This window comes from Anthonomus grandis, chromosome 3 (assembly GCF_022605725.1).
Source record: "Anthonomus grandis grandis chromosome 3, icAntGran1.3, whole genome shotgun sequence".
Classification (NCBI taxonomy): domain Eukaryota; kingdom Metazoa; phylum Arthropoda; class Insecta; order Coleoptera; family Curculionidae; genus Anthonomus; species Anthonomus grandis.
The window spans coordinates 33,226,741-33,254,109 of record NC_065548.1 but is presented as its reverse complement, the minus strand read 5'-3'; the positions used below and the strand labels follow the sequence as shown (position 1 = coordinate 33,254,109).

At 31.8% G+C, this 27,369-nt stretch overlaps 1 protein-coding gene across 2 annotated transcripts in view; it reads right to left on the bottom strand.

Moving 5' to 3' along the window:
• Positions 1-27,369, bottom strand: part of LOC126734559 (N-terminal kinase-like protein) — a 116,066-nt gene that overhangs the window by 17,203 nt on the left and 71,494 nt on the right. For both annotated transcript variants that reach the window (XR_007660080.1, XM_050438245.1), the window contains exons 6-12: positions 21,531-21,752; positions 21,247-21,475; positions 13,890-14,081; positions 13,661-13,825; positions 13,461-13,612; positions 9,497-9,643; positions 8,579-8,738 (exon numbers count right to left, since the gene is read on the bottom strand). Coding sequence is in view for 1 of the 2 variants with exons in the window: in XM_050438245.1 (XP_050294202.1) it covers positions 8,579-8,738; positions 9,497-9,643; positions 13,461-13,612; positions 13,661-13,825; positions 13,890-14,081; positions 21,247-21,475; positions 21,531-21,752 (1,267 nt within the window). In the remaining variant the exon portion in view is untranslated. The remainder of the gene's footprint in view (positions 1-8,578; positions 8,739-9,496; positions 9,644-13,460; positions 13,613-13,660; positions 13,826-13,889; positions 14,082-21,246; positions 21,476-21,530; positions 21,753-27,369) is intronic.

Here is a 27,369-nt window from a genome sequence, read left to right as displayed (position 1 = left end):
CAAAAAATAATTATGTTCAAAATTGTATTAATTATTTACAATTATTTTTAAATTAAGTACTGGTCAAAATGTAGAAAAAAATTGCAAATACTCATAACGTCGACCATTTTTTCAGAGTTTTTACTGCTTTCAAATCCATATGGTTTACCAGATATTCATATGCCTACTTCAATTTCGAATGACCCACTTGGCAAAATTCATTCTTCGAATTTCGTCACCAGCTTCTAACCTTTGAACTTGTTCAATGTTATTAAACATAGCTAAATCGTAACATGAAGCACATCTAAGGCATTAATCATTTCACATCCTCTTTTTGCACTTTGCTAAATTATAACATTATACAAACTCAATTAAGTAGTGACTTTAATGAACCGAATAAATATGCTTAGTCATAACTTAAATTTATCTCACAAAACTCTGCATTGCTGTTTTTTAATAATATAATAACAGTTACAATTATATTAAAAGTAACGTTATAATCTAAAGTAAAAATTGCGTTGTATCTATTCTTAAATTAGTTACCTATTTTATTTCAATAAATATCAATTTAGAAAATATCATCTATCGCATCATACGCTCAATTATTGACAAGAAGAAAATAGACCTATTCACGTATTTAGAAATAAAAACATGAACTTAAATCTTTAATGATACCTTGTGTTATATTTAATCCAATCTAAGTCCAATAATTTACTCGAGGTAAAATAGAATTTTTTATATACGCAGGAGCTGAGGTTTTGCAGCTCTGAGCTCGTTTCTTCTTTTCAATGTCCTACCTAACCTTTAATTGAAATTCAAAATGAAGAAATGCCTATTTATTGAACCAACATTTCGAGAGTTAAATCTACTACCGTTATCAAGGTCAATACCCCTATATTTTTTTGCAGAATTAATTCTGGGATGCTGCCATGATTTGCCGTTAACTTTTAGAAAAAATTTGTATATTTAGCAAGATAGCGCTCGGATCTATAATATTGTGATTTAACAAGATCGCTCAATGAAAATTGTCAAGACAAATGGATTGGTCTGGTCGCAGAAGTCTTTTTGTAGCATAGCCCCCCTAGGTCCCCCACCTCTGGATTTCGTTCTCTGAGATGCTATCAAAAATAAAGTTTATAAAACCATCCACGAGCATTAGGAGCATTGAAAACTAGAATAAGACAAACATGTAAATTTCTAAACAAGAATTAGAAAAATTTGCAAGAAATAGAAAAACGTATGAAAAATGCATTAAAAATTATGATGATTTGATCAAAGCAACAACAGACCAGTATCGAAAATGCCAATATCTAAAAAATTGATCCTTAAGCATGGTGTACGTAACCAATGACGGGAATAACCAAGGAAAGAAAGAAAAACAACCTGAGTCCAATAAATTGCTTGAAATTCAAAACGAAAAACACCTAACGCCATCTAGATATGTTGTAAAATCTAACCCTGGCCGTAAAAGTACTATTTTGACACGGCCTGAGCTGATTGAAATTTTAATAGATAGATAAAAGGTAGTCGCCAAAATAGCATCTAAATTAATCAATCATAATCTTTATTTAACAAAAGGAGCTACAAACATAAGTGGATTGGTAATAGCAAAGTAGATTAAGTAATACAAAAAGGCGGTAAGACTAGACAATTATAAAGACACTAGTAAAATATTTGAAATCAAGTGTAAATAAAACATTAAAAACCTATCTAACCTATTAATAAAATATTAAATTATGTAAAAATAAAATGTTCTAAGAAAAAAAGACTACGAACAGACTTGAAAGATGTACAAAACTACAAGACAAGCAACAATTAAAAATTACTCTCGATAAATTCCCTCTTAACCCTCTTAAATTGATTTAAGTCCATATAAAATATACCTTTTTAATAAAACAAAATCATTACGGTTACGTGTTTCATAATTATGGATATTACCAAAAACCTTTAATTTATCAAAGATGTATTCGGGCAACATATTGTGTTTTATTTTATATATAAATAAATGCACATTAACCAAAATTTTAACATTTAACATGGACATTACAGGGGCATAACGATTACATTGCAAAATCAGTTTTTTTTAAAATCATTGTTGCTAAACCATGTCCTCAAGTTATAAGTTGCTCCATAGTTGCAAATCACTTAAAAACCAATATTGGTACCAGATGGTACCTAGTAGTTAAACCCAGCATGTCAACACCTAGGTATTTGACAGATAAGTGCATACCTTAAAATCTGGGAAAGACGGACAATCCTATTTTTAATAGATTCATTCTTTACCTAGTCATAAAATATGACAGATAGTTTCGATTAATCTTGGCCTAATTTTTTTGTAGTTACTAGTATGTGCTAGGATATACAGAGTGAGTTTTTTAAAGTGTTACAGTGCGATATGTCAAAAACGGCTGCAAATTTTTTTTTGACATTTTGGTGACATTTCAAGTATACCGGGGGGCACTTTTTGTGATATTTTTGACATTTGTCCCTTCACCCCCCTAAGAGGGGGGGAGGGTCAATTCCTTATTTTAAATGGAATGGCGTATTTTTTATTCTTAAATACGAATCTACATAAAATATGAAGTCTGTTTACAAAAAAATTTTAAAATTCCTCTGCTGGTTACAGAATTATGATCAAAAATGTTTTGATTAAATTTAAAAATAATTCGAATATTCTACTACAATAAAAACAAATTATTTCCTACTTTTTAACTATTTATCGTCTATCGTGTATTATGCCTAAGGAGCTGTTCGAAGTGACCGCCTTCGACTTCCAAACACTTTCTTATCCTTTCTTGACATGAGTTTCGTACCCGCTGTAACATTGCTGGTGTCACTAATGAACAAGCAAAACGAATCCTGTTCTTCATGTCCTCTGGAGTTGTAGGTGCACTAGCCATTACTTTGTCTTTTATAAATCCCCATAAAAAAAAGTCAAGGGGGGTCAAATCTGGCGAACGAGCAGGCCAGTTGACAGGACCACCTCGACCAACCCACCTGTTTTCAAAAATCTCATTTAAATAAGTACGGGCCTGTATGGCATAAGGGGGTGGAGCTCCGTCCTGCTGAAACCATACGTTAGGATTTAAATTTTGGTTTAGTAGACGAGGTAACTGATTTCTTAAAAAATCTGTGTAGACCTGTCCATTTAAATGACCTTGGAAAAAATGCGGACCAATAACTCTATCCTCGAAAATACCACACCATACGTTCACAGACCAGGGATGTTGATTTGGTACAGTTCTCATCCAGTGAGGATTATTTGCTGCCCAGTAATGCATGTTGTGCCTGTTTACCTTTTAGAAAAACAAACAACCAAAACTTGAATATGTTCTAATTTAAATAAGATAAATCTTACCTGCCCGCAATTATTAAAAGAAGCCTCATCAGAAAAAATAACGTTTCTCAAAAAATGGTTATTTTCACGCATTTTTGTTGAAATCCGAGTGCAAAAATTAATGCGATTCTCAAAATCATGTCCGTAAAGCTCTTGATGAAGTGTAATGTGGTAAGGATGAAACTTGTACCGGTGCAGAATTGTTATAATTAATGATTGACTAATTCCAGCATCTAAAGCAAGCCGCCTGGTACTGATTTGACGATCAATAGCTACTGCTCCTAATACAGCAACTGCCTTATTTTCATCTGTTTGCGTTTTAATCCGATTTCGTCGTTTACTTTTTAGACTACCAGTCATACGACTTTTGGTCTCCAGTCTCTTAAAGGCCATATGAGATTTTGGAATATCCGGAAACCTCTCGGCCCACACTACTGCAGCCTCCCTATAATTTTTTCTGCACTTCCCCAAAATTAACAACATATCTACTTCTACACTGAAATTCGCTTCCATTTTTTTCTTTTTAAACACAATTTACTTGTTAATAACACGTCAAAATTTTTATGTGACACTGCTTGTTATGTTGCCATGGAAATCCTACTGTTACTAGGATTTTCATTTCCATCCATACTAGTAAAATAAACAGTAGGATTTCCATGGCAACCGGATGTTATTATAGTAAAATATTCGAATTATTTTTAAATTTAATCAAAACATTTTTGATCATAATTCCATAACCAGCAGAGCAATTTTAAAAATTTTTTGTAAACAGACTTCATATTTTATGTAGATTCGTATTTAAGAATAAAAAACACGTCATTCCATTTAAAATAAGGAAGTGACCCTCCCCCCCTCTTAGGGGGGTGAAGGGACAAATGTCAAAAATATCACAAAAAGTGCCCCCCGGTATACTTGAAATGTCACCAAAATGTGCAGGCGTTTTTGACATATCGCATTGTAACACTTTAAAAAACTCACCCTGTATATGTAGTATGTGACATCTTGGAAACTATAAGAGATAGAAAATTGGTTAAATGAGGAAAGTAATTAAGTGCCGCTTTCAGAACGATTTTATCTTTTTCCGATTTTGAAATATTTGGACAAAATCAAAAAGTAGCATTTTAGAAAAAGGGCTCTATTTTTTTTTTATTTCAACGCATTTTTAAAATCTGTAAAAACATTATTAGGGCAACTTTTTAAGGACAACGCAAGGACCTGAATTCAGTTTTTGTTTTCGACATTTCGGTTCCATCCTTAACTCCTTTTTTTCTTATGGCGGCCATTTTGTTTTTTTGCTAAATTAACTAAATTAAAAAGATCTTTTTCTTTCCTTTAAAATGATGTATAACACTTTATGAAAATATTTCATTCTTACGCCAAAAAGTTACAAAGTTTATTTTTCGCGGAGTTGGCCACGAATGCGGAGGCCATGACTACGGAGGGAATTGTTGTACAAACATTTACCTTTGATCAATAATTTAGCGTCATTTACTGACAATTCTGCAAAATATTATTTCTTTAATTTAACTTTTTATCTTTTTTAGTAGTTCTTATCTTGTTTATTTCATGTTCTTGTTAGTATTAAATAGTTTTTCCGTATCTAGTTTTTTCCGTTTGTTTTTAGTGAGTTTTGTTTAAAATTTTAATTTGAAAAAATCGCCATGCGGTATATCGCATATGGCATAGATATGAAGAAAAATTTGATATATTAGAATGTTATATTACATGTAATAGGAATGCAAATCTAGCAATCGCCAGATATTTGGAACTGTATCCTAAGAGACAACTGCCGGGTCCAAGACTATTCGCTATGCTTGTCATGAACCTTAGAACTCATGGAAGTTTTGAAATTCCAACGTAGAAAATTATCAAAGGAACAATGAAGCTCGCGATGAAAACATTTTAGACCATTTTAATGCGAACCCAAAAACATCCACTCGAAAAGCTGTAACTGATATGAATATACCAAGGACTACCATTTAAAGAGTCCTTAAAAAAATATCGTCCATAAAAGCCTACTATTGTTCAAGGTTTAAGGGATACAGTCTACCCAAGATGATTAGAATTTTCAAACTGGTTTGTAAGACAATGTCAAGAAATACCTAATTTCAGCAGGAAAATTATTTGGACCGACAAGACGTTTTTTAGCAACTGCGGAGTATTCAACTGGCATAATCGTCATTTTTTGGGCTACTGAAAATCCTCATGAAGAGGCTGGAACGTAGGCTACAAGTAAGATTTGGATTTAATGTATGATGTGGTGATTTAATGTATTCCACAAAATTTTTCAAGTAAAATGCTATAATTGTTTTTAGATTATCACCTTATTGGGTCCTTTATTTATCACCAAATATTGATAGGTGAAAGATATTTAAATCTTTTGGAAGAGCAGATATTACCTGCCGTGAGAGCTATAATATCTGAAGAAGAAATACGAAGTGAAGTATGATTTCAACAAGACGGGTGTCCCACACATAATACTCGGGACATTCAAAACTTGTTAACCCAAGCATTTAACAATAAACTTATCGCGAACCGCGGTGCTGTAAATTGGCCAGCTAGGTCTCCAGATATTACACCCTTGGATTTTTATCTTTAGGGATATGTTACAACTGAAGTAAATAAATTAAATAAATTATTTAATGAAACTATGGTTGAAATTTACTTCATCCTGACAAAAAAAAATTAATCAGTTAATATTTCTGTTTTATATTTCTGTATTTTAATTTAAAGAGAATTAGTTAAGCAAAACAATTTATATCTCTTGGAGATTAAACCCGTAACACAACATTGACTCTCCTTAAAATCATGGTCACCACTACACTGACGAACTTTATTTTCCCTACACTCATTGACAACTTGACCATACCTACAACGTCTTATCCATAGTCATTAAACACTAAGCAACGATTCCAGCCTATGTTTACCAGCTTATGTTGTAGTTGCATCCACTTCCAAAACCATAGTAAACTTTGGGTTTATTAACTTCATTCTCCTTAGAATTTTAATTTTCTTCAATGTATTACTAAGTAAATTATTTTAGCTTTCTATTTTTGATATAATCAGGTTGGAGATGTTCATATTCGTTTATGCCCACTATTTTGACCCTATGTTTTAAAACTTTTGGGACATCAAATATATAAGAAAATCACCCATTTTCTGCTAAATTTGAGCCTGCATATTGCATAGATCCTGTTTTATTTCCACACTTTAATATTATTCATCCATTTTTTGTAGGCTTACCCAAAGATAAGCCAGTACCTATATCGGTAGGATAAACTTTTTTTCTAAGGTCCTCCTTTACTTGCTACATCGTTCTGAGGACACTCTTGTTTAACTAACAACACCTTGTTTTCGTTCTTCTTTTGAAGAATTGATAGTCCTATGGTTGGAACCTTTGGTGTCATGCTCAAATTACGAGACAGTTTTACCACTAATCAAAATTCTTTAATTTAATTCTCGACACGTGTTTCGCTAACGTTGTTAACATCTTTGGGGGAAGACTAAAACTAAACTAAAACTACCCTCAAATCTCCTTATATACTAATGATGTAACTAATAGAGCGAAAAAAGCAATAAAGCATGACCAAACAAATCTTAAACACTAACTAAACTATATAATTGACTATAAGGGATTGGACCTTTAGCCCTGTTAAGAATGTTTTTTTGATTTTTGAATATTGCTAAACTTTCGTATGCATCTAATTTTCTATTGTTATTAACTGGTTTAAGTAATTTTAAGTTTGTTCAGCCACACATGACTTTTCAACTCTTCCATATTTCACATGAGCTACATGTTCTTTAAATATGACATTGATTGATCTTCTGGTTTCTTCTATGTGCTTCTTATCACAATCGTTGCAATTAATCTCATAGACTCCCAGACTTTTTATTAGTCTTTATGTTATCTTTTGGGTTTTCCAAAAGATTTCTTAACTTGACCGAACTTTGATAGACCATTCTCAAAACTAAGTCTTTGAAAACTCTATCAAAGCCTCTCGTCAAGATAAGTTCGTATGGTATGGAAACAAAAGTTTGCTTATTTTCATCTTTTTAAAATGTGGTAGTTTTTAAGATTAACTTTAAACCTATGTCTTCTAAACAGCTTATCAATAAAATCTTATCGTCATAACCATTGACTCTAGCAATTGTTTTAATTGTTGCTGTTTCTTTATTAAATGTGCTATTACTTAGACAAAATGAGACCAAACGATGTACCAAGAAATGCATGTTAGCCATTTTATGTTGAAAACAATGGTCAAAGTCATTATTTACGTATCTAAAAGTATTTGTTTCTTTTCTATAAATATCAAATTCTGACTTATTGTTATTTTTGATGACAAGAGTATCTAAGAATGAAAGTTGGTTATTTGTTTCTTGTCCGAAGGTAAATCTAATAAATGATAAACACTAAAAATAGCAGAGTAGCCCCAATTTCCAACTCTTAATGTGTGCCATCTAAGGGGCTCCTTATTCTTAAACGTGGTCTCTGAAATATGGGCTGTGCCAATATCGTGTTATCGGCTTGATCGCATATTTCACATTTCCAGGTGAATTTCTTTACATGAAAACCAGGCATATCCATATTACAGCATTTTCCATGATAGTATAGACCACACAGTGCATTGAATAATTGAATTTACATCATCAAATAATGCCTTGCATTTAAAACACCTATTTGAAGGGTCGCCATCAAATGTCTTGCTTCCGCTTGCCATTCACATTTTTCCATCACATATTTGCAGGTCTAGCGAATAGGATTTAGAATGCAGCTGTCCAAATATTTGTCGATACTGCACTTTCACAATATGATTATTTATAACTTAGCAAACTGTTTTATGTTGTTTATCACACAAAAAATATTTTTTTTTTTTGACTCACGAACAATACTGACGATTCACCATAAATATTACAAAACTGAACAATATTTTAAATTAAATATTAGAAAAATAAAAACTGACTAATAGTAGGTATTTTAATACAAGCTATCTGAACTTTATTTACTATTCCAACATTATAAAATATATGCGTCTAGCTTTCATTAGTATTAATGGATTTATAACATATGTAGTCTTTTTGAATGTATCGGTGAAAAACCTAACCCATTCCACCCTACGAGCCTCTTCCCTATAACTTAATTTTTACTACCTAATACAATCACAGAAGACTCGATACAGTGTTTAGTTGATAAACAGCAGTACTTTTTTTTTCTTCATACGCTTCTTTTTAACTTACCGCTTTAAAAGCCGGCATTTTTCTTACCTATACTAGAATTTTCGTCGATTGGCTCAAATTCGGTGTCTTCCCAAGCCGTCTGGGGTTTTCTATTAACCATTCCCTTTCCATTATCCATCTTCTTTATCGGAGTGGTCTCTGTAGGGCTCCAGGCATCTGAAGGTGATGTCATGTCAGTTTCTGCTTCCTAATAAAATATAGTGTATACTTGTATCTACGGCTAAAGATTTATATATTGATCTAACCGAATTAACTAATAAAATTTTAGTATTCTGAAGCGTAACATTTTACGTATTGTACAGTGTTTATTTTAAACGAGTAAGTCAAGATAAAGTCTCTTCGATCGATTTCTACTGTTTTAAGAAAGTGTTCTCAGAAATACTGCATGGATGACGAGTACTCTGACATTTAAAAGCGAATACAGGCAAACCGCATGGACATAAATGGAGTAATTTTTTTAAATTTAAGTCGTATAAACATAACCTGCATGATACAAAATTATTTAATTAACTATACAAGTAAACGGAATAAATCTAAATGAGCACATGCGAATGTAGACGATATAATGATAAATTTTATACTTAACGGAGAATGTATGCAGAAGCCTTGCAGTTGAACGTAGGGGAAAAAATAATTTCATTACGACAATAGAAAAAATTGTGTTTTATTGACTTTGATGTCCTCTATGACGGCGTTGGTTCTGTCGCTTCGGTTTAGCTATAAATAGTTAAATTTCTTAAAAAACGGTAACGGGGGATATACAATTTCATTCTCAAGCTTTCCTCAAAGCACACTAACGACTGACAAAAAAATCTGCGTAGTTTTTTTAACTTACAGATTGATACCAGATTAACTGTCCAAAGACTGTCTGTCATAGATGTGTATGACTTATCATAAGGATGAAATAAAATAGTAAAATAAATAGTAATATGAAAACAACATTACCGGTTCCTTATCTATACTGCCCCACTCCTCATTATCCCATCCGTCAATGACTTTTACTCCGGCGGAACCAGAGGGTGGGCTAGTAGGATCGCTCTGGGTTCCCGTGATGCCACCACTACCGCTGCTACTTGCCATTTGCCCACCGGTCTATAAAATATAAAATAATAATAAATTATCTTTTATTAGACACCAAAAAACACAAATATGTTAAATATAATAAGAAACAAAACAAAAAATCTAGCTACGTTAGCTACTCATTCTGAATCACTACAGCACTACTAATATTTGTAATATAAAAAAAAGAAAATCGTAATATAAATGACCATACTAAGCTTACTTACAACATTATCTATAGATGCAATTAATAAAAAATTAATTTCTTTTCCTACCCAGTATAATGCTCACATTCCACCAAAAAAAAAACTTTAAAGAAGAAAAAGTAGCAAAAATAAAGGACAGCAGACACTTAATATATTATATTTTACATTAGAAAATTACAAAAATATTACCCCTTAATTTTCTTGACTGAATTTCAATAAATGAAAGCTATTCAATATTTAAATTTTTATTTCATTAGGAATTGCACTGCATAATTTCATGACGTTATAAACAAAGGTTCTCTTAAAAAAAACTGTCCGATATGGTAAAACAAGTAAATTACGAATAGGACGTGTGTATTATAGTCTTGAAAATATATCTATCCTTCAGCAAGTAATAAGCAGTGTTGTATATCAATATTTTGTAATAGCCAAATAAAAGTCCTGTAGAGGAAATTTCTGGATTCTATATTTCGTGTTCATATCCCAACAAGGTCCATATACAAAATCACAGTAATTAAAATTTGATAATATCATACAGGCTTTTTCGAAGTTGTTGCTTCAAGATAAGTCAGATCAGAATATAAGAGCTTTAAAGAAAAATACGCTCTCTCAGTAATTTTAGCAACGTGAGTTCTTAATCTCATCTCAGTATCCTACCAAATCATATCCAAGATTTTTGCAGTCTCAACAACAGGAATTTTTATATCGCAAAATATGAGTAAGAGTGATTTTGACGCATTTAGTTTTAAATTATGTTGATCACTTACAACTCCTAATTTTGCATTTTCTAGATTTGCTAATAAGACATTTTCAGATAAAATTTAAATAAATTGTGTGTCATCATATATGCTTGAAATATGAACATAACAAGTGACTAGTGAACTGACTATTCCTTTCTAGAACCACATTGGGCATTTGGTGATATATATTTTTTACACACATACTGATGTAGTTGTTTATAAGAACATTTTTCCAAAACTTTTGAAAGATTTGGCAAAATACTCACTACGATTCTAGAGATCTTTAGGATTTGATTTTTTGGAGAGAGGCCTGCCAACTACTGTACGCCAAAGGCGCGGAAAAATATCCTAAGCGGAGGATCCTGAAGATGGCGCTAGTTGACTAAGCACGCGCTTCTACATAGCTGCAACAATTTTGTGTAATTTTGTTTACTGTTCAAAGGTAATGATAAAAAAAGCAATCGCGAAAGAATATCCTATCCTAATCTACAGTTTTCAGTAGAAGTAACGCGGGAGTTTTCCTAGTAGTGAAGAAAAGCCCAAGTTATGTATAGTCGACAAAGCGTTTACTCTTGTCCAAGAGAAATTTGAGCAGCGGCTTCAACAGCAGGACCAAATTATTAGTAAGGAGGTTTTGAATCTAAAGAAGGCCAATCAAGGAACGGAGCGCTTCCTTGATGATCAAGAGCAAGCTTCCATTAGGGTATTTTTAGTACCTTACTTAGAAAAAGAAAATATTCAACATAAAATGTTCGACATATTCCAAAAAATAAACGTCAAAAACATCACTGATATGATAGAATACACTAGAATTTGCTCCAAGCAGTCAGTACTTATTCGGTTTGTTAGCGATGTAGTCCTATGTTAAGAAACTTCTACAAAAGCCACATGTATATCTTTCTCTTAAACAAGTATATTCCAACAAATACTTTTTAAGTACTAGTTATTTATGTAACAAGTGTGTAAAATGATCCTTTTTTGATGAATGGGAAACTTGTCAATTCCTATGAACAAAAAAAGGAGATTTTATTCACATGTAACGTACAAAATGTTTTCTACTACCGAAGAAAACATCAAAAATATCAAATTACTTTACGCACTTAAACGACTTTACGTTAAAAAAACGTCAAAAAATTTGCTGAAAAAGTATAAATCAAATATCAAATAAACGTCAAATTACTTTTTACGCACTAGTACATAAAAAGTGAAACTTTACACATCCTGAGAAGTGTGTAGAGTGAGCACTTTACGCACGGTAGTAGAAAAATGATTTTATGTGAAACTTATACTTTCCCACTTTAAATATACTGATTTTATTTTTATGACACTTGTCTAACCCTAAACAATATCATATTCAAAAGGTGCAGTACATTTATTGGTCTAATTTTGAATTTAAGATTAGACCAAAAATTAGAGATATTTAGGCTAAATATAAGTGTAAAACTCGTCATTTGGGTGTTTTTATGCATGGTTAAATTACTTATTTAAAATATCTCAATCTCTAAAAATAAATTTAAAACCAATTTGAACATCCATACCAGAAATAAATTTAAATATATTATTCATTGACATAATACAAAAACATACAAAAAATCTTTTACTTATAATGCGAATAAAATATGTAATTCCTTGCCAAATAATTATTTGGCTTTTTTCCTACTTTTTCCTTGCATTCTTTCTACTTTATAATTTAATTAAGTCAAAATTTAGGTTGTATTTAGAGAACAGTAAACTTCTATTTTTTTAACTCATTAATCGTAGAGCGTGCTCCAGAGGGAACGTGGTGTAGTTTTCTTATTTGTGTGCAGTCGCCTTTTGATAAAAGTTTTATTTTCCCCCGTGTTGCATATAATCGAGGGTATTTTTTCCCTTCCAATGTCTACATTTCTTTTTCTATGTATGATTATTGAAACTCATTTATTAGGGTTAGGCTAGACTTCTCCCTTTTTATTTACATTTGTAATATTTTGTATTTCTTATCAGAATTAAAAAAAAAACGATTTATTATTATTTTTATTATTATTGTATTGTTGTAAATAAGAATTTATAAGATGTGTTATATATTTATCAATAAATAGGATACAATATTTTAGCATTTTGGTAGCTATACCATCTACATGACAAAATGTTTAATGTTTCTTTTGCTTATCAAATTTTTAGCTGATTAATATTAGTTATTTCAAAATTAGATTAATGTCTTTTCGCAATATACAAGTCCGGCTTTTAAATTTCTTGCTTGGGTGCTGAAATATCGATAATTATTTATCTATGTATACGCCGGATGCATATAAATAAGATAAATATTTCGGTAGGACAGAAATTCATAGGGAAAGCCTTAATTTACAGCGAACGGAAATGCTTGTCGCTAAGGAACGAAATGCAATACTCCGCACTTCTCGGCCATCTACACCGTTTTCTTCAACATTCGCAAAATAAAGATCTAAATCATTAAATATTTATATTGTGAATATTGCGTTGACGTCTGGTGTGATGATGCCCTTAAGGCAAAACATGTTACCATAAATACTTTAAACACATTAACTAATCCTGTAGATTTAGAGTTTTTTTTTCTTCATCTTAGAAAACCATGGATGACTTTTTTGAAGCACCATTGGCTTAAGCTCTGTTATTCTTATATTTTGAATCGTCTGTTCCGGAGTATTTAAATCTAAAATTATAATATAGGAAAAATATCCACTTTGTGCAAACTAGATTTAATAATCGTAATAATATGCCTCAATACCTAACAGAGGTTTTTCAGCACTCTTTTACGTATAATATATTAATGCTCTACAACAACTTTATTAATCATTTTACTTTAAAAACTGTTTAAGTAAAATAAGTAATAGTTTCAAAGAATACTACAAGTGTGATTACTATTATTATTATGTCAACCAGTCTTACCTCCATATCACCCCAGTTATCATTATCCCCCCAATGATCATAGTCATAATCAGAGACGGACTCGTTTCCTCTGCTTCCCTCCTCATGTTCCAATGAGGTCATCGAAGTCACACTAGAGGTGGTCGTCGATATGCTACTGCTTGAAGGTTGTTCTAAAAATTCAATTAAATGTTTGGAAAAAATTGGTAATAAATACCAACCTAAGGATCCTGGTTTATTAAGCATTTTATTAGCAAACGTATTCATCGATTTAACGGTGTCTGATTGACTTCGGTAGAATTTCGCTGTTACGGCTGTCACAGCCCATCCCGCCCATGTCGCCGCTGCGTTACTTAAACTGGGCGTAGCAGTATTTACGTCAGCCTCTAAAAATAAAAAAAAGACGTTTAAAAATAATATATTTTATAGTATTACAAAACCAAATCTTACCCATACTCTCCCTTAAACTGGGATCTTCAGATACTTTTTCCAATTTTCCTAAAAATCCTTTGATAGTCCTAAAAGCTGAATCTCTCACTGATTTTTCTGGATCTAACGTTAACTGACATAAAGCCGGTAGAATTCTTTGAGAAACTTCAGCTAGAAGGTAGTACTGTTGGGTAGCAGCTAACGCCAGGACACCTTAAAAATACAGAAAATTATTTAATAATCTATTTTCTGTGATGTAAAGCCACAATAACCCGGACGCATGTGATCTTTTAACGTAATAAATTAAGCAAATTTAAATCCCAAGATCTTCGATCAAACACCATCGATATTGTTATTTGTAAAACCAGTTTTAAAATAGAAAAATCCTATATCTTTACGAAAATTCTATAAATATAATATATCCAACATTTATAAATCAACACGGACTCTATAATAAAGAATAAGAAAATGTCATTAATATTTATCATAAATTCAGCTTACGCACATTTAGTGCCGTAATGTTACGAATTTGTCCCGAATTGAAATTGAATTTGTTGGATATAGTTTGTGTTTTTAGATTAGGTAAATTTAGTTTGTTAGTAAAGTGCACGGAGTCTTTTGTAGCGACAACATTTTGATTGATTGAGAAATATTCTCAGTCTTGCAAAAAAAGATAAAAAAAAGAAAATAAATAATTAAAAAAGCAACACTTAGGTCGCGGACATTAAACCCTCAAATTCCAAGCAATGTATGAGGAGTACACAAATCTCACCACTTTTCCAATAGGGGGAAAGTGGAAAAAATAAGTATATTCGATAGCGAAAGTAAAAGTAATATAAACAAAAAAAGGACCTTTCAGCATTGGGACGAAAAGGTAAGAGAAATTTTCTTTCAATGCCTTTAAGCGAGCTTTCAATAATCACACAGAAGAGCACCAAGGCCAGTCACAATAAAATATCAAAAATTATACTTAGACACAACAAAATGGACAGAAAAGTTCCCAAGAACAGTACCTAAACACAGAGATTTAATAAGGTTATTTAAAGAAAACAAAATCGAGTGTCATTCCTATTTTCTCGATGAAGATAGGAAGGTAGAGAGAAATCATCATTCTCCGTGATTTTAACTAAAATTTCAATATTGATGACGTCTCATTAGGTTCTTGCTACCAAAGGACTGAAAGGCTGACTTATCTGAATTATCTTACTTAATTACTTCTTTATCAGTATCCTCATAGAGAGCCTTATCATTGGAAATATTAATGAACTAGGAATTCGGTAATGTCCTCAGCAATTGTACAGGCCTCGATGTCCGAATAAAGCGTTAGAGCTTTCTCACCCTCTAACTAATGTTTAGAAGGCGGAGACCCAAAGTATAATGGACAAGCTTAATTAGGTTTGGCACATAAATAATTCTAGGTCCCAAATCGTAATCTGGGGGATTTAAACATCTGGCTAAATATAATCAGCTTAGAACATTGAAAGAATAGAACCAGTATACAACCAGTTTGCTTTTGAAAAAATCCATTCTGAAGTGGAGTTAATGTAACATAGAAGAGTTAGTAGGGAAAGTCTTTTCTCCACAAGTAAAATTCTAATCCTAATTTCAGGAATGATGCATTTCGGCAAGTGTTCTTTTTATCATCACACTCTAAAATATATTACAAACAGTTCAAAACCATTTACGAAAATTTTTACTGACAGATGATTTCTAAAAAATACAGACTAAAATTGTGAATAACTTACAGAATTAATACAGAAAGTTACTTAACACATTCACAAAATATAAAGAATAAGAAATAATAATTGAATGGTGCATTGCACGACATATATTTAACATCTAGTAAACAGTTAAAATTACAACAAATTGAGCGATCTCCGATTAGCTCATTTTCACTACGGGGAGCGACTGAGAGCGAACCAGCAGACTGTAGTGTTATAGGGTGTAAATTGAAAAAAATAAATGTGTTTTAAATATATTGATGAGTCAAATCAAATATTAGTGTTTCTGTTGGGATTTAAGAAATTAAAGAAGGTGTTGCTCTTGACTTTAGTTTGCTAGTTAACGCAAGTGTAAGCCGGTATTTAATGGCATTATTTATTTCCAGGATTTACAAAAGATCCAAACCAAGTGGAGGGAAACTGCAGGATATTCATTTTACCTTAATCTACGACTCCACTGCAAGTATGGACTATTTCTTTACCATTAAAAAAATATTAACTCTTAAAACCCATAAACTTTTCTCTATAACTCTTCTATAAACTTCCTACTAAAACCTATAAAATTTGGAATGGCAACTCTTGGATGATGCGCGAACTGTTGCCAAACGGCATTGTTTAAATTCGGGATTGCGGAGTTCTGTTTTTTATTTCGTTTTTGGTTAAAAAAGGAAAAGGGCCCCTTTCTGGTTTTTTGTAAATAGTTAGAATGGTAAAAATCTTGTTGCCGTTCGTGCCGCATCACGAAAAAAAACGGAGATCTATGAATTAAATCTAAATCAAAAAAAGGAATGTGAAGTGTGTCTAAAATAAATCTTTATATTTTTAAATACTTTTTTTTTTAATACTTTAATTAATAGGCTATTACAAATAAAAAATAGGACAGATTTTTTTTTTGTTCTTTGGCAGATAGTATGTACGTATCTATAGATGTATAAGAACACTGCGTAGATTCGTTTCTTTGAAGAAGTGGGCAGCCTGTATATACACTGAGATGTGATATAAAATAAATAATTTAAAAGCTTGTTTAAGAAATCTATAATAATTATAAAATATATAATTTATATAAAAATGTTTTTTGTTGCGTAGGTACCTTCACTCAAATGAAAAACGTTTAAAAAACGCATAAAGAGTTTAGTATATTGCTTATATATAAAGAATACTCTATATTTAATAAATATTTATTATGTAAATATTTTTTGACGACGTCATGGATAAAGATTCCGGCATCAACAATGCGATCGAGTGGCGGTCTTTTTAATTTTTTCTACCTTCTTTCTTCGGTATCTACTTTCATTTAACTTATAACACTTACTTCTTTATAGATTATATATTTTATTTTAAAAAATGTTTGACATTTCATTTAGGGGAAACAGAAGTACTGTTTTGTGCCTTGCCAAATAAGTAACAATTATTTATGATATTAGTGATTTTTTACCATTTCTTTATAAGCATTTGGCATCATCGCATCAGAGATGTTGCGAGCAAAGCTTTTCGATATTCTAAGAAAATCAGCGAAAACGCGCAATCGATTTATCGTAAAAGACTAGAATGCACACAACGTAGTATTATCCAGTGAGTGTAAACTCGCTCGCTCTGGTTGGCTAGCCTCTTCTTTCTTTGCTCAGGGGCTCAGAAGACGATATACATTTCACTTACAGGCTGCCTCCAATTAAGTTAGTACTATTGGTATCTTTGTTATATTTAAGGTACAGATACAGCAAATGTTAGAGAAAAATTATGATTGAAAAAATATATTTTATAATTGGCGCCATAAAAATTATATTTAAATACACGCATCAAAATGGTGTAAGGGACAGAGGCATTAAAAGATAATAAAAGAAAATGTGAAAAATATTAAATTAAACACATCTGAATCCATTTTAGAAACATTGCTGAACATTAATTTATCAAAATCCAAAAATTAATCGTAGTATACTGGAGAATTAATAGTTCACCAACTCGTCTCTTGTCTTTTCTTTATTCATTTCTATTTAATTATTATTAATAATAGATTTAATTTCTTGATTTAAAACATGTCGTTTCAACATATCCCAAGCGTGCTCGGTAGGATTTAAGTCAGGGGATTGCGCAGGCCATGGCAATAGCTGAATAGTTTGCTGATCCAAGAAGTTTCTAAAGGTTCTTGCAACATGCGGACGTGCAAGTATAAATTTTTGACCAAATTTTGTAGCGTGTGGATAAACAATTTCATTCCGGTATTCGTTTGCTTTTAGAAACCCTTCAATGGGAACCAGATTAGTCCGAAAACCTATAGAAACTCAACCCCACCCTTAAAGCTCCGCTTCGTACATGATTTTGGACAATCCTGCTTATTCATATAATATTAATGCATTATTATTGTATCGCAAAATTAGCATTTATAAGTTAATATTACTTTCCATAATTACTTTTACTTATGTTTTAATTTTCAAGTAGTAAAGATCATAGTTAAATAGATAGTCAACCCCTTTTTTGTGCAGAATTATTTTGAATAAAATTAATTTTTAAGTTAGTATTCATAAATAATTCCATCACTGGCGCAGTCGTTCGTATAGGTGTCTCACAGGTTCCTGGTTTTGCAAAAACATTTCCGAAGGCCAGAAAATCATCAGTATTAACTGTTTGCTGAGACAGTAACCAAGGCAAGAAGACCACAGTTGCGAAGACAAAAATCGTAAGTGAGTTTTCCTTTCCATTTCCATTATTTTTATATTTTACCTTATACAATTGTTGGGTGTATTAAAAAAAACTAAAAGTGCAAAATAAGTCGTTTACACTAGTTAAATTTTTAAATTGCATTTTATTATTTTTCATCTTAATTTTTAGTAGTTAATGTGACATTCTGAAATTGACGTTAACACTCTTATAGAAAATCTTTCAAATATTACGTTAAATCTTACTTAATAATAGCTTACTCAAGGCACTAAAGACGCTTTATTAGAACAAACATAACAGCCGTTTTAAACAGTTTTAATCTCTAACTCTCCAAGTGAACTTCGAACTATTTTAATGTTGCACAATCCTAAAAACATCGATGATGCAGGTGCACATGTTTTAAATCATTCCCTAATTGAACAACAAATTAATGTTCGTTCGTTTACTCCACGACAAGAGAATTTTAATATTTACAAAAATAAAATATATCCCCAAATCAATAACCTTCAAAACCTTACTTATATGTATTCTATGCCTCCATAAATCCAACAACCTTTAATTAATCATTTACCAACTCCAAATTACATTTTAAATAATAGTATTTGACCCCAGCCTCAGTATCCAAATATTGCAAGTGCAATTCCTAAACAACAATTTCCGAGCCAACCTGTAAATATTCAACCTCAACCAATAGGTCAACATTTTCCCACTAATGAACAAGTCTTTGGAAAACTATAGAATTTTCTAGAGAAAATTCCCATAAACAAACAAATCCCCCAACACCAATGTCTACAACCAGTAGAATATCATCTGGAATAAGTAAACATGGCTCTGATGTTCATATGCGCACAATTCAAACCCGAAATCAAAGATCATTTCCCCGAAATCAAAATCAAAATTTATTTCCCCAAAATCGAAACCCATTTGACTTCTCCTATATTGCGGATAAAAAAGCCCACTATCAACTTGAATATGAACATTTTGCCCAAGAATCAGAATATGAAAATTGCTTCGAATCTCCTGAATACAGTGAGGAAATAGAATATACCCAAGATTGCAGAAGTTTAAACCAAGAAGATACACAATTTTCCCTAGAGCCCCCAGACGAAAATCCGTCCTAAATCTAAACAGTTTCCAAGCCCTAAATTCCTGGCCCTACATTCAATTACAAACCCCCCCCCCCCCCCAGCTAAACTTCTTATCTATACAGGTAGCCACACATCCCTAATCAGACCATATATAGCAGAAGAATATTTTCCGCACTTAACCTTTCCTTGTAAACACACCCTTATGACAGGAAATACCAACACCCAAAATAAAGCAAAAGTTCCTACTTTAAACGAATTTACCATAAAAAATTAACTTGAAATAATCCTATATAGTTTTCACGATTATTTTAATGGTATAATATCAGAGATCTACGTAAATTAGGTCTTAATATCGATCTAGGGGGTAAGCTTTTAAAAAATGATAATATTGAAATTCCTATCTATTACAGAGAAAATTTTGAAATACAAAAAATAGAAATACCACCCTTATCCATAATAGTAAAAAACATAAACACAGATATATCTGACGAAACCGAATTATACATTCCCCAATTACGCACTGTACAAAATATTGAAATTCCAAACTCCCTTTTAAAAGTGCAAAATGGCACTGTTCCCCTAGAATTTCGAAATAAAACCAATCAAAATATTCTATTGGAATTTTACGCTGACTCACTCAAAGAAATAGCCCAATTTTTCGACTTCCAAAATTTCGAGATATTTAATATCGAACAAGTAGCATCCAAGCCAACACATATGATAATCTCGATAATATCCAAAATCTCTCTTAAATCCGCACTGAACATCTTAATAGTGAAGAAAAAGCTGCCTTAAAAAAAGTAATTCTTCAATTTCCAGAAGTTTTACAGAGACCCAATGAAAAATTATCATGTACAGAAGCTGTTAAATATGAAATTAAGACCACAGACAATGTCCCAGTCTATTCAAAATCATATAGATATCTATTTGTACACAAAAAGAAGTACAAAAGCAAATCTCAGAAATGTTAGAAAATGGCATTATTCGTTCGTTATAGATTATCGTAAAATGAACGAAAAAACTATAGCCGATCGCTACGTAATTCCCAACATTTACAACATTTTGGATAAACTTGGCCGTAGCCAATACTTTACAGCCTCTGGCTTTCATGAAATAACCATGCATCCGAATTTAACTGAAAAAAACTGCTTTTAGTGTCGAAAACGAACACTACGAGTTCGTCCGAATGCCCTTTGGTCTTAAGAATGCTCCTGCCACTTTTCAAAGGCTTATGGACATTATACTCCAAGGTATATATGAACGACATAATAATATTTTCACCTCTTTGCAAAAGCACATTTTAAATTTAAAAGCTGTTTTCCAAAAACTTAAAACTTCGATTTCATGGTGTTACGACAAGGTTAGAAGGGTTACAAGTTTGTTTTTTTTTAGTTTTACAAGGTTATTCTATATATTTATTTTTGATAAACAAAGAACTATTATATTTTTGAAAAACGATTCATTGGAAGATCTCTGTGAGATCATTAAAGAACACATTCATTATTCTGTTTTGTTCAACCTTTAGTTTCAAACTAACCTTAATTTTAAATTATTAAAGGCATTTTAGAAAAAGTTACCAATAACTAAAAGCAGTTGAATATTAAATATAATAGTCCCTCGCAGAGTACAGGGCTAATCGCAGATAAACGAAGATTGTCGCGCCTCTGAAACTGATTACCTCAGTTTTTTATTCGATTAATTGAAATAAATAAATTAACATAAAGAGTTGAATCCCTTCGAAAAATTGACTAGTCGCCACTGGTCATAATTTAAATGACTTTTTTGGTCTTTTTTAATCAAACTTAACTTTAAGCATATGTTTAGTTCTTAAGAAAAGTAGTCATATTGTCCTGAACTAATCATAGTCTTTAATTATGCATGTATTCATTTATTTAAGATAAACAGAAACCTTACCGGCATTTCTCGCAGGCGGAAACGGATCTCGCATAGCCCGAATAAAAGCAGAAACCAAAACTTTTTGTCTAATTTGTGGGTGCAAATGGTGCGCAATCTTTCCCAAGCAGACTGTAGTATTAGTCCGAATACCGCCCTGGTCATCTTTGGCTTGCAAACGGGCAAAATGTCGCAAAACTTCCACATTCAGATTGTTGTAACTTAACTTAGGGGCTAAATGTATCACAGACTGTAAAAATACTCTAATCATAAATAAATCAAAATTTTAATTTGGTTTAACGTACTTTAACAGTCTGTTCACGAATAGTTGGGTTGGTATCCATGAACCCATGAGCAATCTGGGGAAAAATCTGATCATTAACTGTGCTGGCTTGAAGATGACTAATAAAATGCTCCAGTTGTTGCAAGAGGCGCGATCTTGTTGCTCTATCGTTACTGCCGAACAACTTCACTACGCATGGCACAATTTTTTTTTGGTATTCTGATTCATCTAAGAGCCTTCCGAGCTAAAAAAAATTAGATACAAACGTAAATTAATTAAATTATCTTAGCATTACTGCCTTAGTTAAGGACAGTAAAAAAAAATCAAGAGAATTTTCTGGTAGCTAAGGTTAACTAAAGTTGAAAATGGACTAAAAACGTTAAGAGAATATTGCAATAGGTCTTAGCAGTTGAGGTTGTGACACTCACTTTTCTAATTTTAATTTTAAAATTTAGATTCGCCCCTTAAAGTATAGGTTGGGGTATGCGAAGTGCGTCAACATTTTATTTTCTCCTATTGAAATATTCAATGCCTATCCTACCTATGATATAATAACTAATACTGGAATGTACATGTACATACTTATTTACACAGGAGAATAAGTAAGTGTTAATCAGTAACGTCGGTTCACCTGTAACGTGACGCCATGCCAAACGCTCTGACTCAGCTCTTTTTTGATTTTGCCACAATGTTTTTTAATTCATACTCACACAATTTTGATAATAAAGTTGTTTTATAATTTAATACCAATAATACTCGTATACTAGCCGAATAATGAACCATTCATATACTAGAAAAAAGTCCAAACGGGGTTCTAAGCTCTAAGTTCTAATAAACGGAAAATTTCAAAAGATAACCGTTATACCGGGTGACACAGGAAAAAGGGAACACTTAATAACTTTTTTGCTTTTCAAGATAAAAAAAAGAAATTTGGTATATAGATAGAATAGTCAGGAGCATATTTTGACATATTCCGTTACTTTTTGTTACTTCCGGTTTACCAGGAAGTGACATTAATTTTTTAAATTTTAAATGGGACAATGTAGTATATTATTACGTATTTTTATATAAAATAATATTTTGAGAATAATGATACCGCATTTGCTACTTTTTATTTTACACTCGTAGGAAAAACAGTTTTTTTTTTATTTTGAAACAAGGTGCCATAAACGCATTGAAATTTTTAATATTTAATCAAGTAATAGCGGAAAAAAATATTATTATGTTTTGCTACTTAAATCCATTTTCCAGAAATGCAGTCAGTAAACATTTCAAATATTAGTAAACTCTTTCAAAAAACTGCGGCAAATTTACTTGAATAACAAATAACAATTGAACTTGACAAGATGTCATCTATCATTTCAACTGAAAAATAATTCAAGACCGCGTCAAAACGCAGCCTCATAGTCCAAGAAATCAAAACTTTCTATGCTATTTTTATTACTTAAATGCGTTTTTTTATATAACTTAATTTTTTTCTTCTTTTGGGCTTATTTATCCACCGATTTAAAAAATAATCATACCAAATTATTTGAAAAAAAAACCTTATTTCAAAAGTGGTTGTTCCCAATAACGTGCTATTTAAAAAAAATAAATTAAATGCCAAAATTACTGGTTTTGACATTTTAAATAGGCGTGTAAAAAATTTAAGTCACAAAATGCAATTAAAACTATTTTTCCGTGACTACTTGATTAAAAATTGAAACTTTCAACGCATTCATGACACCCTATTTTAAAATTTATAAAATTGATTTTTTCTATAAGTATAAAACAAAAAGTAGCAAATGAAGTATAATTGTTCTCAGAGTATTATTATCTATCAAAATAAATATTAATATACCAAGTGTCTCATTTAAAATAAGAAAGTTAGTGCCACTTCAGGTTAAACGGGAAATGATGAAAAACAACTAGATATGTCAAGATATGGAAGTATTTGGCACATGTCCAAATTTTATCAGTGGTAGATATTCCAAAACCGTTAAAGGTCTCCTAGATGCAAATTCCATGAACTTTCCTAAATAAGCGATTTCTCCAGTATAACTAATTAACTTCTTAACTTTGGTTTGTTAATACTGCGAATAAAATCAAAGTCTTAATCGTAATTTGTGTAGGGTTTTACTTAATATTAGAATCCAAAGAATAGAAAACTCACTGTTGCGCTTTATTTTTGTATAAGGAGATATGATCCTTCCTATTATTAAATAAAATGAATAAATCGCTAAGCTGACTATACCCATATCTTCCAGCAAAGTTAATTAAAAAAAAATCATATAATGCTATATTTTTTAATATCAGGATTCCGACTGAACTCTTGAATCTGAAACCAACCAAATTTAATACTGAATTTAAAAACGATTCGCTATACCTTGTAGAGGGCGCCACCTGCGGTATATTCCAGGTATTAAAAATACCAAAACTTTTTTGTACCCCTGTATAATAAAGTTGTAGTAAAAAATTCTAATTATCCAATCTTTTCCTGTAAAAAAAGTATTCTTAGTCAATGTCAGCCTGAGAATCCGTTTATTAGATATCTTAATTTTAAAATCTAGATACATTTTAAAAAGTTAACAAAATAAACGTAAATTATTTTTTCTAAATTAATGCTTAATTAATAATTATAACAAAAACCAGAGAACAATGACCCTAATTTTTGCTGTTTTACGTGAACTCCATTCATTTATATACACATACGAGCCCTCTTTATTAAAGAAAATCTAAGGCTTTGAAAAATATTTAGTTTCAACCTGAAATGCTCTCCAGCTGCAATGATTATTTCCCTTAAATGATCCTCTTTTAAAATCCGAATCATATACACAAAGTCTTTCATACATCCCCAGACTGAAAAATCCAAAGGTGTAAGGTCGGGCGAACGGGGTGGCCACGGAACAGTAGCATCTCGACCACGACGTTGCTTCGTCAGTAAACAGAATCGCCCTTATAAAATCCACATTTCTATTATTCATTTCACATAATCACCTCCAAAAAGCAAGTCTTGTCTCGGGATCGTTGGGTACAAAACCATGTAGTTTTTAAAGATGAAATGGGTAAAGTGGTTGACTCCATAAAATATTATGTGTCTCGGTCATCCCAATATTTCTAACCCGTTCAGCCAAAACCCTGGTACTAATGTTTGTTGATTGTTCGACAATTCTTAAAACTTCTTCCTTTTGCCCTGGTTAAACCGCACGAGGTCGGCCGCAATTACCCTTTCGTCTTTCGTTGAAACTTCCAGTCTCCCGTAGGCGGTTAATCAAATTTAAAAAATATTTTCTTTTGGGATAAAATCGGTTTGGAAATGTTTGGGCATAGCGTCTAGCGGCTAAACTAGCATTGGAGTCACAATTTCCTAGTTCAGAATTGACAGGTATTTACTGTTTACAATAATATTTAAAACATACCCTACTTCAAAACCATATGCGCCATTTCGGAAAAGGGTACATTTGTTGGTCTATGAGCCATTATGTTTTTATAAGTTGTAAGAAAACACACCATATATACAAATATGTAATTGAAAAATGTAGATTTATTTTAGGTGTAATTCAGAAGCTTATTAAGAGGATCAGAAGGTGTCAGTTGTTGCCGTACCTAAAAAGTTACTGGATCCCGAGATAAGCCAATTTGTTTAGAAAGAAGTATCTAGATTTTAAAATTAAGATATCTAATAAACGAATTCTAAGGCCGAAATTTACTAAGAATACTTTTTTTACAAGAAAAGATTGGACAATTAGAATTTTTTAGTAGAACTTTATTATACAGGAGCACAAAAAATTTGGTATTTTTAACACATGCAATATACCGCCGGTAGCGCCCTCTGCAACGTATAGCGAATCCGTAAACGGATTTCAATTTTTCGTTCCAAAAAACCCTCTCACACCAAATTTTAATTTATTATCTTATCAAACACTCGACTTACTTCAAAAAAACGATTTTATATTTTTCATTTTGACGACCTGTATATTGAATACCGAGTGCCCAATTAAAAAATGGCATAACGAAAGTCGCATTATTCTAGTCCACCCTACATGTGGATGGAGGATTGGCCCCGTTTTTCCCGACACCCTGTATATATTTATTTAAATAAAATAATAAATACATAAATATTAATTATGTACACGTCTATAACATGGTTCAGTAGAATAGCTACTTAAAAATTAGACTGTTCCAAGTGTAAGTATTCTATAGTTTATTCTCATTCTCTTGTCTATTATTTGGTGAAATAAAAATTAAATGTTTATGAAAGCCTATTTTCTCAATGTTCTTCTGTAGTTATCGTACTGCAGCAGGTACCAGTGGATAAGGTTAAGCTGCCACATTTGTTGAATTTCTAAAGCCCGTTCTGCTATTTCCCTTTCTATTCCTATTATTTACCTATGTTGCTGTTGGAATAGCTACAACTATCAAATAAAAAGTTTTGAGCTAAGCATATGCACCCGCTTGTTATGTGCTGGATGCTTTTGAATTTTTGACGTAATTTATCCGTAGCTGTGTTCGGATGTTCCAAAACATACTTTACTTGTAATTACTTTGTACTTAGTACTAGGTATCATAGGTGTTTTACTTCGTTTTGTATGGTGCACATACATAAGCCCTTCTGCCTCTGAAAATAAATCTTCCTTTGTCGATATATTCTTGGTCGCGGTCATTATGATGTCGACCTTACGTTCTCACAGAGCTTGCTCAGCATTCGACAGTGTTATTATTTGTGCTTCGCTATTCTCGAGTTTAGGGAGAAAATAAACTTTGTCAGCTGAGTTAGTAACTGGGTGCAATTAAGATATTTGAATATTTGAGCTTTGTTAAACAAGAACTTTCGAAACTTAGCTGTTTGACTTTCGTGTAAGTCTGTCAAAGCCCTTCCACCCTCACTTCTCGGCAAACATGGTGGTTTTAAAAGGGTTCTACCCTTTTCAAGTATTGAACTTTATTATTATAAGTTTTTTTGTAGTAGGTGGAGATCTTACTAAAACCACCTATAGAGAGCATCGCCTGTTAAAAAATAAATTAATTATTTTGACGGTTAAGTATTAACGTTTCTTGGCCTACCTTAATAGATAGTAAATAGGTTGGATTATAACTGGTTAGTATAATATGATTTTCATTTTTTTCAAATACGCTTATGTTACATTTTTCTATTTTTAGGTGGCCTTCTATTCTATGAGTTCGTCCAATGTCTGCATATAAGCGACATTTGCAGATAATATGAAGAATTATAAGATGCCTTTCACACTGGGTACAAATAGATACTATATCACCTCTTAGTGGATGTTGGTGTGTAAGTCCAGTTTGTCCCGATCGCACTCTGAACCACTTTACAGCTTACTAGTTTTGCACAGATAAATTAAGATTTTTCTCATGGTTGCATTCGACAAAGCTGAGTGTTCATTGCGTTGTCCGTGACTTTTTCCTTTAATATGCTTAAGAACTCTTTTCTTGTCATTATTTGATGGTTGTTTGCGTTGTACTCTCTGTGCGGATCTGGGGAAAATCACGGTCATGTGATTTTAAAAATTTAGAATACTGCACGAAGAGTGGTCGATACTAGTATTAGTCACAGTGGCGTGTCCTTCCCTTAAGAAAGTCCAGCCCTTAAGAAATGGGGAAGCTGTTTTATTTTTTTGCTCGATTTTTCGACATAATTAAAAATCAAAATCAACAGAGGACGTAATTTACCTATGTGCGGTTCAAGTACATACATTTTTTTATAATAGAATAAAAATACGGAAATTAATATTGTTGTTTCGCATTTATTACCTTATACAGGTAGCAACAATAGAAAATTACCTTAAATGTTAAAATTTATTGAGGAATTTATGTCTAAATTTATAAATATTCTCCTAACCTTATTTAAAATGCAGCTCTAA